The sequence below is a fragment of the Mya arenaria genome, chromosome 15, assembly GCF_026914265.1.
Source record: "Mya arenaria isolate MELC-2E11 chromosome 15, ASM2691426v1".
Taxonomy (NCBI): domain Eukaryota; kingdom Metazoa; phylum Mollusca; class Bivalvia; order Myida; family Myidae; genus Mya; species Mya arenaria.
In genome coordinates, this window is record NC_069136.1 from 18,816,436 (window position 1) to 18,831,386 (window position 14,951).

Sequence of the window (14,951 nt, forward strand, 5' to 3'; positions counted from 1 at the left end):
ATTAATATAGTAACAACGAAAAGATACCAGTTAAAAATATTTTTTATATCTTTTTTTAAATTTCTTTTTTTTTTCTTCTTTTTTTTTTGGATCCTGGAACTGCGTAAAGCTGTAGACAAATCACATCAATCATAAAACTGTATAAGTCATGTCCTAACTGGACCCAGGCTCCTTTAATGAATCTGAGTCTACTTTCAATTAAACATAAAGCAATGCTACGGTTTTAGCTGAAGTGTAATTGTAGGGTGCTGCAGCCTGTCCATTTTTAGTAGCACCCTTCTGTCCTCATACAGCATGGGCACCCTCTTGCCTTTGTAGAATTAAATATAATTAAACTATTCAAATATTTCTTTTGTTTTTATTTAAACTTTATTAAAATATGATCATAAATTCATACAAACTTCACATATTTGGCAGTTGATACCTAACATATTACTTCAACTAAGCACAATTCCTTACATTTTCTGTGAAATGCATAATGTTTAAGTTCTTCACAGCCGGATAGATTGTGCCCTTTCCTCCCTTAGGCGCACCCTGTCCCTTTTCTGCAGCACCCTGTCTTTTTAAAAACCAAGCTTAAACCCTACAATGCTGCATTTCTCAATTACTTAAACATATGTATGTTAAAACAACGCAGATAACCTAGTTAGGCTTATTTTTCCTCTTTCGGCAAATATAGGAAGTGATCCAATTGTTACAATTGCACGAAATGAGCTCCTTCTCTTGCATCACAGTGACAGCCATAATCTTCTCAAGTTTCGGTCGGCAAATAAGATTCTTGTCCTTATTCAAACAATTCATTTATTCCTGGATGTTGACTCTTCAGAAATCTATACCAAGCTTGACGTGAACTGCGGACCAGTATCGAAAGAATTGACATGAATGTGGCAATTTTTATCAAATTCAGAGCAACTAATTTTGCTATACACAGCAACTGCCAAATCCCTCTGAAATTTCACGTCACATATGATTGTTGGCCAGCTTTCAGATTCGACAAATATAGTCAGTTTTTCTAATTGCTGTGTATACATACGCAAGAAGTACTGCAACATAATTGTGTAGAATTATGTTTCCGCCAGCGTATGTAGGGTTTAAGCCAAGTTTTAAAAAGGACAGGGCACCGAAGTTAAGGGACAGGGTGCTGTCTCAGGGACAAAAAGGCACATTGTATCAGACATTGTATAATTAAAGCATTATAAATTTCAAAGAAAATGCTATATGAATAAAATAAACCACACAAACACGTAAAGTTTATTATCTTAAACGTTTCGGCGTAACGCTTTCATCAGTAGATATAAACAAACAATATAAACAGGAAGTTACTTCAATGTCATATACTGTTAGAAATAGTGCTTTTGTTTGTTGTATTCATTATCACATTACATGTTTTAATCAAAACAAAATAAATATAAACGAGATATGATCAAGGGGAACATTCTGACCAAGTTAGGACATTTTCTGATCAATGCATACCAAGATATGGTTCTGGACGAAAGGACAGACGCAAAATCAAAATCCCCCTCCCGAAACCTTTGATTCGGAGGGGTATAAAAAGGACAGAGTGCAACATCCTTAAATAACCTTAAGCTTCAGCGAAAAACCCTGTCTTAAACAGTGTGTGTATACAACGTGATAAATTGCGGCATAAATGCTACGTCGGAAGGCAATATTTTGATTTGAAAAAAAACTTTAAACAAAGATAACTTCACTATTTGATCGAGAGTTTAGTTTCTTAAGACACTTCGACAAACCTTTTCACAATACAGCTGTCTGACGGAGCACTGTCAAAACATTATTTTCGAAACAGGTTTGTCGAAGTGTTTGATGAAACTAATGACCTCATCAAATTTTGGTGATAAAACAAATGCGTGCCTCTTTAAGCGGCATAGACTGCCCTTTGTTTCATTTAAAATAGTGTTGTAAATGAAAAGTTATCTTTGATTTAAATCTTCATTTTAAGCAAATTTTTGCCTTCCGACGTAGCATGTATGACGTCATTTATCACGTAGTATACACACACTGTTAAACCCATTGTCTTAAAAGCGGAATTAAGTCAAAAGAGGGCTGATGATGAGTTAGACAAACTTTTCGCAGTTAATGGCAGAATATCCCATCTCATACTCACATGTATCTGGAAAGCGTGGACCTGGTCATCAAGAAAGATGACGCGTATGCTCACATGCTTGCCTTTTCGTTCCATCGTCACCGCTTGGCTCGCTGGCCACAATTGCTTAAGCTCAACGTCACTTCATATCAATACCTGGAAAAGATGTTTGGAACATCATTATTAAATATTGCAATTTATACTATTGCCATTAAGCTTGATTGTGACAAAAGACGCTGGCTTAAAGAATCACCCTTGAGTCCATTTCCTTGTTAGGAGCTCGTGCTTGTGTAAACTTTGAGTGGCTATGAGACAATTTCCCTGGTGGGGATTAGACCAACAACCTCTTGGGTGAGAGGTGCACAATGTTTTAATATTATCATTAGTGATGTTACAATTTTTGCGCAATAATATGTCCTCTGCCACCACCACTACAAAAAGAAACACAACTACAGTACCATTTATATTTTTCTTCTAAAAAATACAAGCTGAAAATTATCTATATATAACTCTTCCTTACCCCCATCAATATTTAAAACTCAATATGGTACACTTAGAATCGAAACTCCATTTAGCTGTATGAAGATAAATCCAAAATATGGCTTAGTAAAAAAAGACTGGCATCAGCGACTGATGAATTGGTCAAACAAATTGATACAACAAATGTGATGCACAATGAATAGGCTAGGCTACTGCAATTAGGACATCACAGTACAAAATACTAATGACTTGTTCTGCTAATATATAATGGGAAATACAACCCAATAAATGGATCCAGTTTTCTCCTACATGCAAAACTGTATGCAAGTTTCGCACATTCAGTTTCCAATCAGTAATTAAGTCTTCCCGAGGGATGACCACCAATTAACAGTTGCCTTTTACTGAATGACCCGCAGATATGGAAACGGAACCGCCACCAAAATTGAAACACTTGCAGATATGGAAACTGAAACGCCACAAAAATAGAAAAAAATTGCAGATATGGAAACTGAAAACGCCAAAAGTAGAAGAAATCGCAGATATGGAAACTGATACGCCACAAAAATAGAAGAACTTGCAGATATAGAAACTGACACGTCACAAAAGAAAGAGTTTCCAAGAAAATTGCATCAAGTTTGGAGTAAGAACAGTCTCCTTCTTGTTTAAGCCACAAGATTGAGTGTCTGCTTAAATAGTGATTGAAGGTGTCTATTTCTTTTACTAAACAAACACCATATAATTATTCCAAAATGAGACTGTTGGGTTACATTAGAAAACACATATTTTAGTTTTGAAAAGGATTTAACCCTAACCAAACCATATTCTTTGCCCTATGGAGCTGATTCACAGCCTCCAGAAAAATAATGGATTAATTCATTGGGACAGTCTCTGAAGTGTCTGAGGGGTCGGTTAACTAAATGCTGCACTGAATAATACATTGCTTAACGCTTTCCCATGTATTTTCATGCTTCATTGAAAACAAAAGCGTTAATGGTATTGATTCAAATGAGCCCTAGTCTATAGCATCGAAACCGCTTTTAATTTAATGGAGATGCACTCTAAAAGAACAAATAAACGCTGTTTTATATGATTAATAAAAATTGTTTACCAGCACAATACAAATGGTTAACATCGATTAAAATTTGAAACCAAATCAGGAATTGGAATTAATCTGTCTGGAAAATTAAATTATTAATTGTTAAAAGCCTCAGAGCCTCATTAAATTTACATGAAATTTCATTGGAATAGGAAAATAAAATGTAGCTAACTTTAAATCTAGAAAAAAATTCATTTAATATTTTGACAAGAATCAAATTTCACATTTAACATAGTCAATATTTATCCTCTCTGGTATACTATTCAAATTGTGTACTATATATATATATATATATATATATATATATATATATATATATATATATATATAGATCAAATATGGACTTGAAGCAAATGTTGTCTGTTTTTATGGTTTTCCCTGAGTTATAACTTCACATATATTAAAGGGGCTGTACTCCGTATGATGAAATAGCGAAAAAAAAGAAAATTGTTGAAAACTGCCATAAACTTGGTATCGATGTGTACAATGCATTGAAACTTACTAACTGAAGTACCACATAGTATACAATTCATTTATTTTTCGCATTGTTTTCGTATTTTTCCATTAATTTGTTTTACTGGGTATGTCAACCTAGTAGAATTTATTCCTTATGTGTGATTGGCTAGTCAATGTTATCATGCGATATTACCAAGTTAGGTATACAGCTTAAATATTCCAACTGTTTAGGGTAAGCCTTCGTAGCACAGTGGATACAACACTGGACTGCAATTTTGGCGACACCGGTTCGAACCCGGTCTCCGACTCGATTTTTTTTTGCATTTTGTAATTTTTTTTACAATAATGATATCAAAGACTTAAACATTTTATTAAATAATTGTCCTGAGATTCGTTACAGAAAAAACTTTTTTGGTGCCAATCTGGTGTACAGTCCCTCTAACAGATTTCACCTGACTTTTTCTAACTATTTTTCGCCCCATGTATTACATATATGTTACTTAAATGAAATTGGAATTTCAAGTCTTTAATGCATGCATTGAATGATTGTGGTTCTAAGTCAGTAGAAAACCAGTCAATGAATTTCAAATCAGGTGCAACATCTATAAGCCTGATGATCAACTTCCCACATCAGAAAAACGAACTGCATTCATCAGCAATTTGGCATATATTTTAATGCATCACCAAGCACTAACTCCGAAAAATGCTAGCTCATTATTATTAACTCCCTCACAAAAAATCCAAACATGTACAGTTTGCATTAATTTCACTCTAACCGAGTAATTAAATTGTAGCTTTAAATTACGCGTCGCAAACAAATCAATTTGAATTGCTGAACCTTGGGATTGGGTTGGATTTAAATACCAATATTGCATTTTCCAGAAATGAAGTTACTTTCACATATAAATTAATGCGCTTTTCTGATAAGCAACAATTAAAAGTCATTTATATCCTAACGTTGGCATGTTATTCTTTTTATGTAAAGTTGCAATTATTTCACCTTGTTAACACCAAAAGTAACTAGAGATTGTTTTTTTAATAAAATGTGCTTGTCTCCCCATTGCGTGATTGTAGCTCAGAAAAAAACACTGATGGACATGCATTTTGTAATTTTGGACTAGAGACGATCATACAGTGACCTTGAAGTTTGGCCTATTCACCCATATTCAAATGAAAACATCAGTCATCCTACAAATATTGAGAATTACTGTGATAGATGGATTTATAAGGGCTACCATTTAGTTTGGCCAATCCCAAAATCATAAGTAGTTGTCTACTGGTCATGACCAACTGGCATGCCAGGTATGTAGTCTCTGGGTGCAGGCAATCTTTAGTTATTGAGTGGAAACCATTTTTAAGCTTAAGGTCACCACGACCTTGACCTTTGACCTACTGATCTTAAAATCAATAAGGATCATCTTCTAGTCGTGACCAACTCTCAAAGCAAGTATGAAGTTCCTGGACCCAAAGGATCTATAGTAATTGAGCAGAAACAGTTTTTTTTACCTCACCACAGCCTTGACCTTTGACTTACTGACCTCAAATTCAATACGGGTCATCTACTGGTCATGCGACTAACATGCATACCATGTATAAAACTCCTAAATAGAAGCGCATGAATGGGGGAGACATATATTTCACTTGTGTATTATTTAGTTTGACCATAATTCAACATAAAGATGTTGCAAACCACTGCGACCCCACCATGCAACACCCCAACTAAACCTCACTACTAAGAGTCACAGAATGAATACCAATGCTTGTGGACACAATTAAACCAAAATGATGGACCATGCTTCACTTGTGATCATTGTCTCATGCAACAAGACGCCGCCGAAAATGACACCAAGGCTAGACAATACCTCAACTTATTTTCTGGCTGGTAATTATTCAGAATCAATCTATTTGTGCACAAAAGCACTGCGGTGCTTTTGTCTTGTTAAGAATGTCGGCAATGGAACTACTATATGGCAAATAGGTTTCAAAGAAAGGCTGATTCTAAAATAACCATGTCTGCCTCTCTCAGACGTCTAAGTGGTAGACAGATCAGACATCGCTGAAACTGGTGACACAATTGATTTTATTTCTGTCCTTTTTGGTATAAAATTTCATAGGATGATGAAATGTGCATAGATTTCATTTTAAGATGCACTCTTACTCCCAAATAAGACTTTCTATAAATCTCAAAATCCTGAAAAATATCGTTATCAGACTGCATAATTTGCAGCTTTTGCGACCACAAAAAAATGACAATTCTTACATCTAGGTTGATTTTTTTTTAAAAAGATGCACTCTTACTTAATTGTTTTGATTAACTGAAAAAGATGAATAAATATCGAAAACAATGTTTCTTATGAAGGATACCAAGTTTAATTTGAAAAAAATGAGCACAAAACACGGTATTTCCACTTTATGAGAGGATAGTAAACCACAGTAAATCTTTTAGCACTCACCCATCATTTAATATGTTTGAGCTTTCTGCTATTAAATGCATGGTTACAATCTTGTTATCAGTAATTAATATTTTTCATTAATGCATTATTGATTAAGTAGTCAAAGGTTCATCACTCAAAATTTATGTTCGTTATACATGTGTATGCATTGATTTTGAATAAGGGTGTCATTTTAATTGTCATTGAATAGATATCATTTGTGTGAATCATAAGATTTTGCAAAGATAGTAGAAACAACATGAAGGCTAGGTGTTAAGAATCTAATTTCAAGGCGAGGATTTTGTGAAGAATTATTTTTTTTTAAATCAGACTTTGAATCATTATCAGTATGAATTTCCCAGCATTTTTATCGAAGAATCACATGTAATTGTTTTTGATTAGAACAGATTTCCCCAACGGCATTTTATGCTGCTTCGATCCTCAAATAAAATTCCACAAGGATGTAGTTAAATTGGTGGTTAAATAGATGTCTGATTAAAAAGGTAATAACAAACCGAACTAGAGCATTGCGGAGCGAATGCAAACACTCATCTGTTATCTTTTCCATTAAAAAAGGGGCATAGATTGACAATTATTCAAGACCAAGTTCTTGTCCTTAGAGCTGCACACTTAACGACTGACCATTTTGACTACTTTTGATTTATTTTTGTCTTACAATGAGCCAAATTTTTAATAAATGTCTAAAAACTGGTGGTATAAGACTGCTGATAAAAAGATAAGTTCGCATTTTTTAACATTAGGTTTGGAAGTTAATGTTTTATGACTTAGAAAGCGTTACTAAAACTTTAAGAAAAATGAACTTTTCGGCAGTTTTCCAAACAATTGGGAGTTGTTCTATTGTGAGTTATCTTTTATGACTGAATTGAAAGCATTGATGCCAAAATTGATTCTGAGTTTCCAAATCGGATAATCTGTGGGAGTGCAGCTTTAAGCTATACACGTGTATATTGTAAACTGTGTACCAAGTTTAATTTCAACATCTTTGAAGTGTTTTAAGAGCTTTTTAACAACAGCGCTGACGATGTTGGTGCCAAAAAAGCTTTTTTTCTTTGAAAAACAGACAAGCTTAAAACAGGAAAACATAAGTTATACAACCAATAAAACAACCTGTTGAAAACTCGCTGATTATCCCTCAGGGTAAACAAAAGAAACAAGTAGCTTGGAACGATAATTTACCAATTATTTTTATTACGACCTCCCGACCTCCGCCACAAGAATTATCAGCATGGAACATAAAGTTTCTTCCCTCAACCCTGTATTTGTTAGAGAACTAAATAAGGAACTAATCACTTTGCTCAGAATTGTTTATTTTCCAGAGAAACCAAACCGTTTAATCAATGTTTCCTTTGAAGTCCTTGAGGGGACGCTTTTTACCAAAGTTAAGATTGTATGGCATCAAACCTGGTAAAATCATTAGGCCACTCCAAATTGATTCTGCATTTAGCGGCAGGTTTCATTTCTAAAACTATACCTACAAGTCAGGAAAAAAAACACAAGCATTTAATTGTCATCCTTAAATCAACTTTTTGAGTAAAGTTCAACAGTAGCCCAGAAAAGCTATCTAGCACAGAAAAAAACAACAACAAAAAAACTATTCAGAGGCTCATAAATAATTAAATTGTTTATAGTAAATTAACTGTTAAATACTAAATCTTCTTAACTTAATACATTAGTATTTTCACCTTTTTAATGCAGTTATCTTTAAAAACATTAACATAATTGATATAGTTTATTCAACATTAAATGTTACCACATTCATATTAAAGCCATATAACATGAACAACACATTGTGGCTAACAGCAAAGTCATGAATAATACAAAAAGTTGAGTAAATATGTGAAAAACTAAATATATCCCAGCGAGAAACTTTCTATGACATGACACTCCAGAAAATGTTAAATTTTGGTTCTTGGAAGCTATCATTTTTTGGTCTTAAAACACAAAACCTGACTGTGAGCCAGATAAACTTAACATAGAATCCACTATGTATGGCCTTAGCATGCAGACATCATATCACAAAGGGTATCTAGAGGATCTCATGCAGATTCTGATCACAGAGAGCCTTTGTGAGCAAAAAGATACATGGGAGTAATTAAGGTAAATGTTAAACAGACATCTGAAAATTTAAACAAAAAACATGATTACCATATTTTTCCTAACAGGCGCCCCAACCCCTACGCGTGCAGACAACGCGAAAACTTTTCCTTCTTCACAGGACATTGCGACAGGTAAACACTGAAAGTTTACCTGTCGCACCAAATTTTTACCTGTCGCAATGTTACAAACAGTATTCAGTAACATCAGCCTAAACCTTGATTTTAAGCCTCTTTTTTAAATAAGTTTTGTAATTCCCCATTATTACAGGTTTAGATCTTTTTGGTTAGATTTGTCCTACAGTACTATAATAAATTACAAAAAAAAAAGCCAAACATAATGTAAAAAAATCAATATTCGGATCTTATAAATGTCATAATATTTTTCTTCCCTTGCCTCCCAAAAAAAAACTCATATCTGGTTCGTCTACCCATGAAACAGCTAGATCTTACTCTTTTAATTCATCTTTAAATTAAAGATACAATAGGGTTATAAAATGTAACGAATTGTACTACAAGTCAAACTCAAGCACAACATTTATGCAAAAACGAAAGTAGAGTTCTTGTTATTGGCAATGTTAAACAGAGCAGAAAGAAAGTCAGCTCGGTATATTAATCATCATATTTAAATTAACACGATTGCCGGGAACCACTACATACGGAATTTTGTAATTTCCGAACATTTCCGTAAAATAAAAGTATTAGAGTACCAGCTGAAATCGGAACCTTACGCGTTTTATCGGCTTTTACGGAAACATGTCGAAACGGGGTTGACAAATAGTGAAACACGGATTAACACGCTGAATAATTATGATATAAAAATAACATTTATTTAGAAACTGAAAGTAAATTTTCCGAAAATTAAACGGTGCAGACTTTAATTTTTCACCGGACATTGTGACCGACCAAAACAAAAGTTTCGTCGGTCAAAATTGAAATATACCGGACATGTCCGACTGTCCGACGGACATTCGCATTGTCTGCGCGTGTCATTTTTCAGATCCTCTTCAACAAAAAAAACTCTCCCAAAATTTGTCAGTAAAAACTGGTGGTGTGTAACCTTCAAGAAGGATACTAAGAGAACAGGCTTATAGATGGCATCGTAAATTTAAAATAAGGCCTAAAAAAATTGTTTGGTTAGGGTACATCTTTTTCAAAAATAGGTAGGGAAGGTAGGCTTTTGTTGTTGTTGTTGTTGTTGTATTAGGCTTCATATAAGAGTCATTTTCATCATTGGATAATGGTGTTTAAGTTATCTTCTGTATAAGCATTTAAGGTTTTCAACTACAAAGTGAAAAGCAATTATTTTTTTAAGTTATTCATTTTTTTTCAAACTGACTATTAAATCGGTAGGGTCGGCGCCTATTCCGTAGGTAGGGTCGGGTAACCTGAACCAAATGTTGTTGTTTTTTAGGCCTAATCAGTATTGAAGGCAAATTACACCAACTTGAAAATGCCTACTGAGTGTTACATGTGCTTTTTCTTTTCATTAACACATGACTGTGAATCAAAGCATTACCGTATAAGTTATACCCTATCAGACATTGGTAACTTTCTTTCTGTATTATAGACTAAGGTTTTGAAGCTGAATCGCTCATGATTAAAACTTCTGAATTAGAATTGAATTAGAATCTGTGAAAAAGTCAAGAAAAATATGGCAAGTATAAGTCTTTTAAAGAACAAATATGGTACTTATATATGTAAATATGCATTGTAGCTTCTTTTAAAGGAGTATGAAGATAGATTGAAACTAATATCAACAGATTTCAGTAATAAAACATGTGGCTTTTCAAAAAAAATAAAAACACAAAGCTTTTGCTTTATATAATTAAACATTTAACCACATTTTCAATTCAATTAAAGAAATCTAAATAAAAAAGTATGTCTGTTAAAATAATCCGGGTTCAAGCCAATTTAAAATATCACACAGAAACATCATTTAGTTGATCATGAGATTCTTATTATATTTTTTTTAAAGATGGGGGAATTTAGGAGGCTATTTTTGGGGAAAATAAAGGGTCTGGCTTATTACAGCAATAAGGGTAAAATGGCCCCGATATTTGATTATCTTATGAATGTTATTCTTTGAAAGCATAGAGGTGTCCATCCTGGTCTCCATAAGGGCCGAGGGGTGTTGTAAAAACAGACAATGTGTAGCACCCTTCACTGTTTAGCCAAAACCCTGGCCCCAATTCCTTGAAACTCCTTTAGCCTAACAAACTTTAGTAGCTTATTTCATTAAGTCAAATTTCATACTTAGTCAATGATTGTACTAAATAAATTATAGCTTATGGAGGTTAGCATGAAGAAAATTTCCTTTTGAAGTCCAAAAACTGTTATGAATGTGAATATTGCACAAATTATACCTTATAAAAATAATGATAGTCCTGATATAAGGAACTTACAAAGTTTTGAGAAATAGGTGCCAAAATCTATATATGAATATATTTTCCATCAACATGTAACAATTTCTACATAACATCTTTTATATTGTTCAAAGCAAATATTTTACCTTCTTTTCCATTATAACCGATAAAGGATCGAGATATCCATCAAAGCCACACACTCATATCCTCACACTAATGTGAATTTCACTTTCTCCGAAACACATTTATCTCCGAGAACTAACTTATTCAGAAAATTGATTCCATATTCATAACTGTATTTCGCTCCACATCTCACAGATATTCTGAGTCATCCGGTTACGACTTATTCATTAAAAATTAAAACTGTATTTTCAGTCTGATATTATCATCGTTTTCAGTTCTTCTTGTTTACATTCAAAATATGGTTATCGAATGAAAACCCATATAAAAGTCAACAAAACATTATGAAGAATGCATCAAAGTGATCCCTATGGGTTAATTTTTTTTATCATAACAACATTTGTCATTATAGACTGGCTTATTGATGTGCAACAAATATTTGGTACATAAATAACGCAAAGGAAGTTAAATTTGACATGCACCCTATGTGCCCCTTGGGACAAATACGGTTTTCAATCACTAAGTTTCTCATAGAAGCCTATTTCTTTTCTGGAATTTTAATCAAAATAAAAGACAGTTTCACATGAAGACCTATTTTCCAGGAAAAATAATATTGTCATTAAGCGGCTCTGGTATAATCAGTAAATTATTAAGTAGCTAGTCCATCTCCATCTCTTTTCATAACATTGATTTAAGGCAACAGCTGTGGAACGGTAAAAAATATTGAGACATTAAAATTTGTAAAAATCACAAAATTGATCTGAACCTTACTGCACAAGTTACATGCCATTACCAATAAAAAAAAAATCAAAATCATATACCATATATTTCTTACTTCGTACAGTATGAAATTCCATAAAAAAATCCAGTCACATAATAGTATATAAACCTTTATCATGGGCAGAGAGTGCAAAGGTTTTAATTTAAAATGACATAATTTAAACAAGATAAAATGACCTTTCTGCTTCCACACCCCCTTGATGTGCTGTTTATAATATGAATTATGAGGTTACGATAAAGTTCTAGCAATTAAATTATCAAAAAATACACTGTACAGAAATCCCATATATAAATCAGATCACAGTTTTACTTGTAAGTCTGCAGAAATCACATATAAATCAGATCACTGTTTCACATAAATCTTGCAACACTATAAATAATACCGTTTTTAAATCCACATGACACGTGCATGCATGTATATCATTCCATTTTCCCAAGTATCAAAAGAGCAGTGTGTCTTAATTCAAATCACTCAGAAGTATTGCAAGCCTCTAGAATCTATTGATCCGAGTCACTTGAAGCTTAGCTATCAACCATCTCGTAGGCATGGCCAAAAAAAAAGGTCATCGAAAATGGCAAAATTATTCACAATATCTTCTCCCCACGAAGTCGTTGTCAGAATTGATGTCTCCTCGTTGGTTGAAGAAAGTCTCTCAGCAACATTTTTTCCATTTCCATAGCGATTACATCACGCTTATTTGAGCAACAGAGACAAGTCCCCGTAGGGCATAGTCGCAGACATTTCATTTGAAATTCGGATGAACAGCTAAGAATATGCTATTGGCAATGTTGTCATATAAATAGGAGAAAGTTTTGACACAAAAGAAATGTAACTATTTTCCAGCAAAAACAATGCTTTATAAAAGAGTATGTACAATTCAATAAACATGAACAAATAATAATAATTATTTTATAAAAAACTTTCACTGGAAAGGGATGAATTAAAATAAGAATGCGACGTTACAACGCTGCATTCGGATCTATTTAATGTTCAGAAAATTGTTTTCACAGCAAAGATGTAGCAAACCACAATTTAATGACAGATAATGTTCCAATTAAAATGCTCAAGATTTGATCACGGTGAGTAATTTTTTTGTAGGTGTGCAGTTTAATATTGTAAGAACATTGCAACTGTTTGTGTAGGCAGTGGTTTTTCAAGTTTTAAGCTACAAAAATGTAATTATGTAATGACATGGCTCAAATTCGCTAAAATCCTACAGTTTACAAAGAAATAGCTAACCACAGATTTTGTTTATGTACCTTATAGATTATAGGTACACTCCTGTTTTAAAACCGTCATACATATATTAAAATTAAAATATTATTTTAAAGTGACACTCGCATTTGAAATCAATACACACATTAATAACAAACATCAATTTTGAGTGATAAAGGGGCTGTTTCACGTATTGGCACCAAAAAAAGTTTTTTCTGTAACGAATCTCAGGACAATTATCTAATAGAATGTGTTACGCTTTGATATCATAATTGTAAAAAAAAGTACCAAAATGTAAAAAAAAAATTGTGTCGGAGACCGGGTTCGAACCCTTGTCGCCAAAATTGCAGTTCAGCGTCGTACTCACTGAGCTACAAAGGCTTACTCGGGTGACATTATTAAGCTATACATTTACCTCGGTAATGTCACGTGATAACACCGACTAGCCAATCACGCATAAGGAATGAATTCTACCTGGTAGACATACCAAGTAATCTTTTCGAATGGAAAAATACGAAATAACTGCTAAACTTAAATAAATTATAAACTATGTGGTACTTCAATTAGTAAGTTTCAATGCATTGTACACATCGATGCCAAGTTTATGTCAGTTTTCAACAATTTTCTTTTTTTAGCTATTTTATCAAACGTGAAACAGCCCCTTTAAACTACTCACTAAATAATGCATTTATGGAAAATATTAATTACTGATAACAAGATTGTGACAGAGTATTTAATAGCTGAATACACACAAATATTAATGACTTGTGATTATGCTAAAAGATTTATAGTGATCAACTATCGTCTCATGAGGTAAAAATACTGTGTTTTCTGCACCTTTCTTTCAAATTAAACACGCTATCCTTCATAAGAACCACTGTTTTCGATATTTATTCGTCCTGTTTGGTAAATTTTAAACAATTGTATTATAGTGGTGTATCTAATTTGGGAGTAAGAGTGCATCTTTAATTATTTACAGTTCACAAAAGAATAGTAACCACAGAATGTTTTTATGTTTAATTATAGGTACACTTGTGTTTTAAAACCATCATACATATTTAAATTTATATCCTATTCTCAAAGTGTTATTTTATAAAGACTTGGATATGATTTAGAAATGAAACAGTAAATAATATTGTTCATAAAATGGTCAAAAGAAGGTTTGCCTTTTAAGGGAATTTACACAAAGCCTTGACAAGCCCGTTGTTAGCTAGAGTTGTCAAAACTGGTGTTGTCAAAATTAATTAGTCTATCCTGCATCTGTCAGAACAGACACTTCGTCCACGATTTAAGTCCAGGTTTTATTACAAACCAAAGTTAAAACATCACAATGACCATTTTGTAAAGAAACTGACAAGACAAGAGATAAAAAATAATTGTTTGTAAAATACAAATGTACGTTTTCTAAAATAATTATTTTATGACCAAATAAAATTGATTGTCGCTGGTTTCAGACCCAACCAATCAATTTTCAATTATAATCGATCACCATTGCTAAAGAATGTCTTTTTACTTACTGAATGTAACACTTGTTAGGACTGTTCGTGAAGGTCAGTTTGGGATGATGATGATGAAGGTCAAGGTCACCCGGAAATCTCCTCAATGGCACACTCAGAGTAGGTCAGCTTTCACTGCCTGGAATGACAAAATCTGATTTTAATGAATATGCATGAGGCAGGAGTGACAACTCTTCTTCCTATAAATGAATCACATGTTACACTCAAATATTGTTCAATAACTTTACAGTGTCAGTAACCTCCGTGGCCGTGTGGTCTTGACTACTGCCA

At 33.2% G+C, this 14,951-nt stretch overlaps 1 protein-coding gene across 4 annotated transcripts in view; it reads right to left on the reverse strand.

Annotated features, from left to right (window-relative positions):
* The window catches only part of LOC128218748 (FERM, ARHGEF and pleckstrin domain-containing protein 2-like), a 93,434-nt gene that overhangs the window by 70,975 nt on the left and 7,508 nt on the right, over positions 1 to 14,951 (reverse strand). For 2 of the 4 annotated variants that reach the window (XM_052926436.1, XM_052926433.1), the window contains exons 2-3: positions 14,682 to 14,814; positions 2,126 to 2,260 (exon numbers count right to left, since the gene is read on the reverse strand). In XM_052926436.1, coding sequence (XP_052782396.1) covers positions 2,126 to 2,200 — 75 coding nt within the window. In that variant the 5' untranslated portion in view covers positions 2,201 to 2,260; positions 14,682 to 14,814. Of the gene's footprint in view, positions 1 to 2,125; positions 2,261 to 11,194; positions 11,536 to 14,681; positions 14,815 to 14,951 lie in introns of those variants that run through there. The other 2 variants (XM_052926434.1, XM_052926435.1) reach the window with 2 other exon arrangements.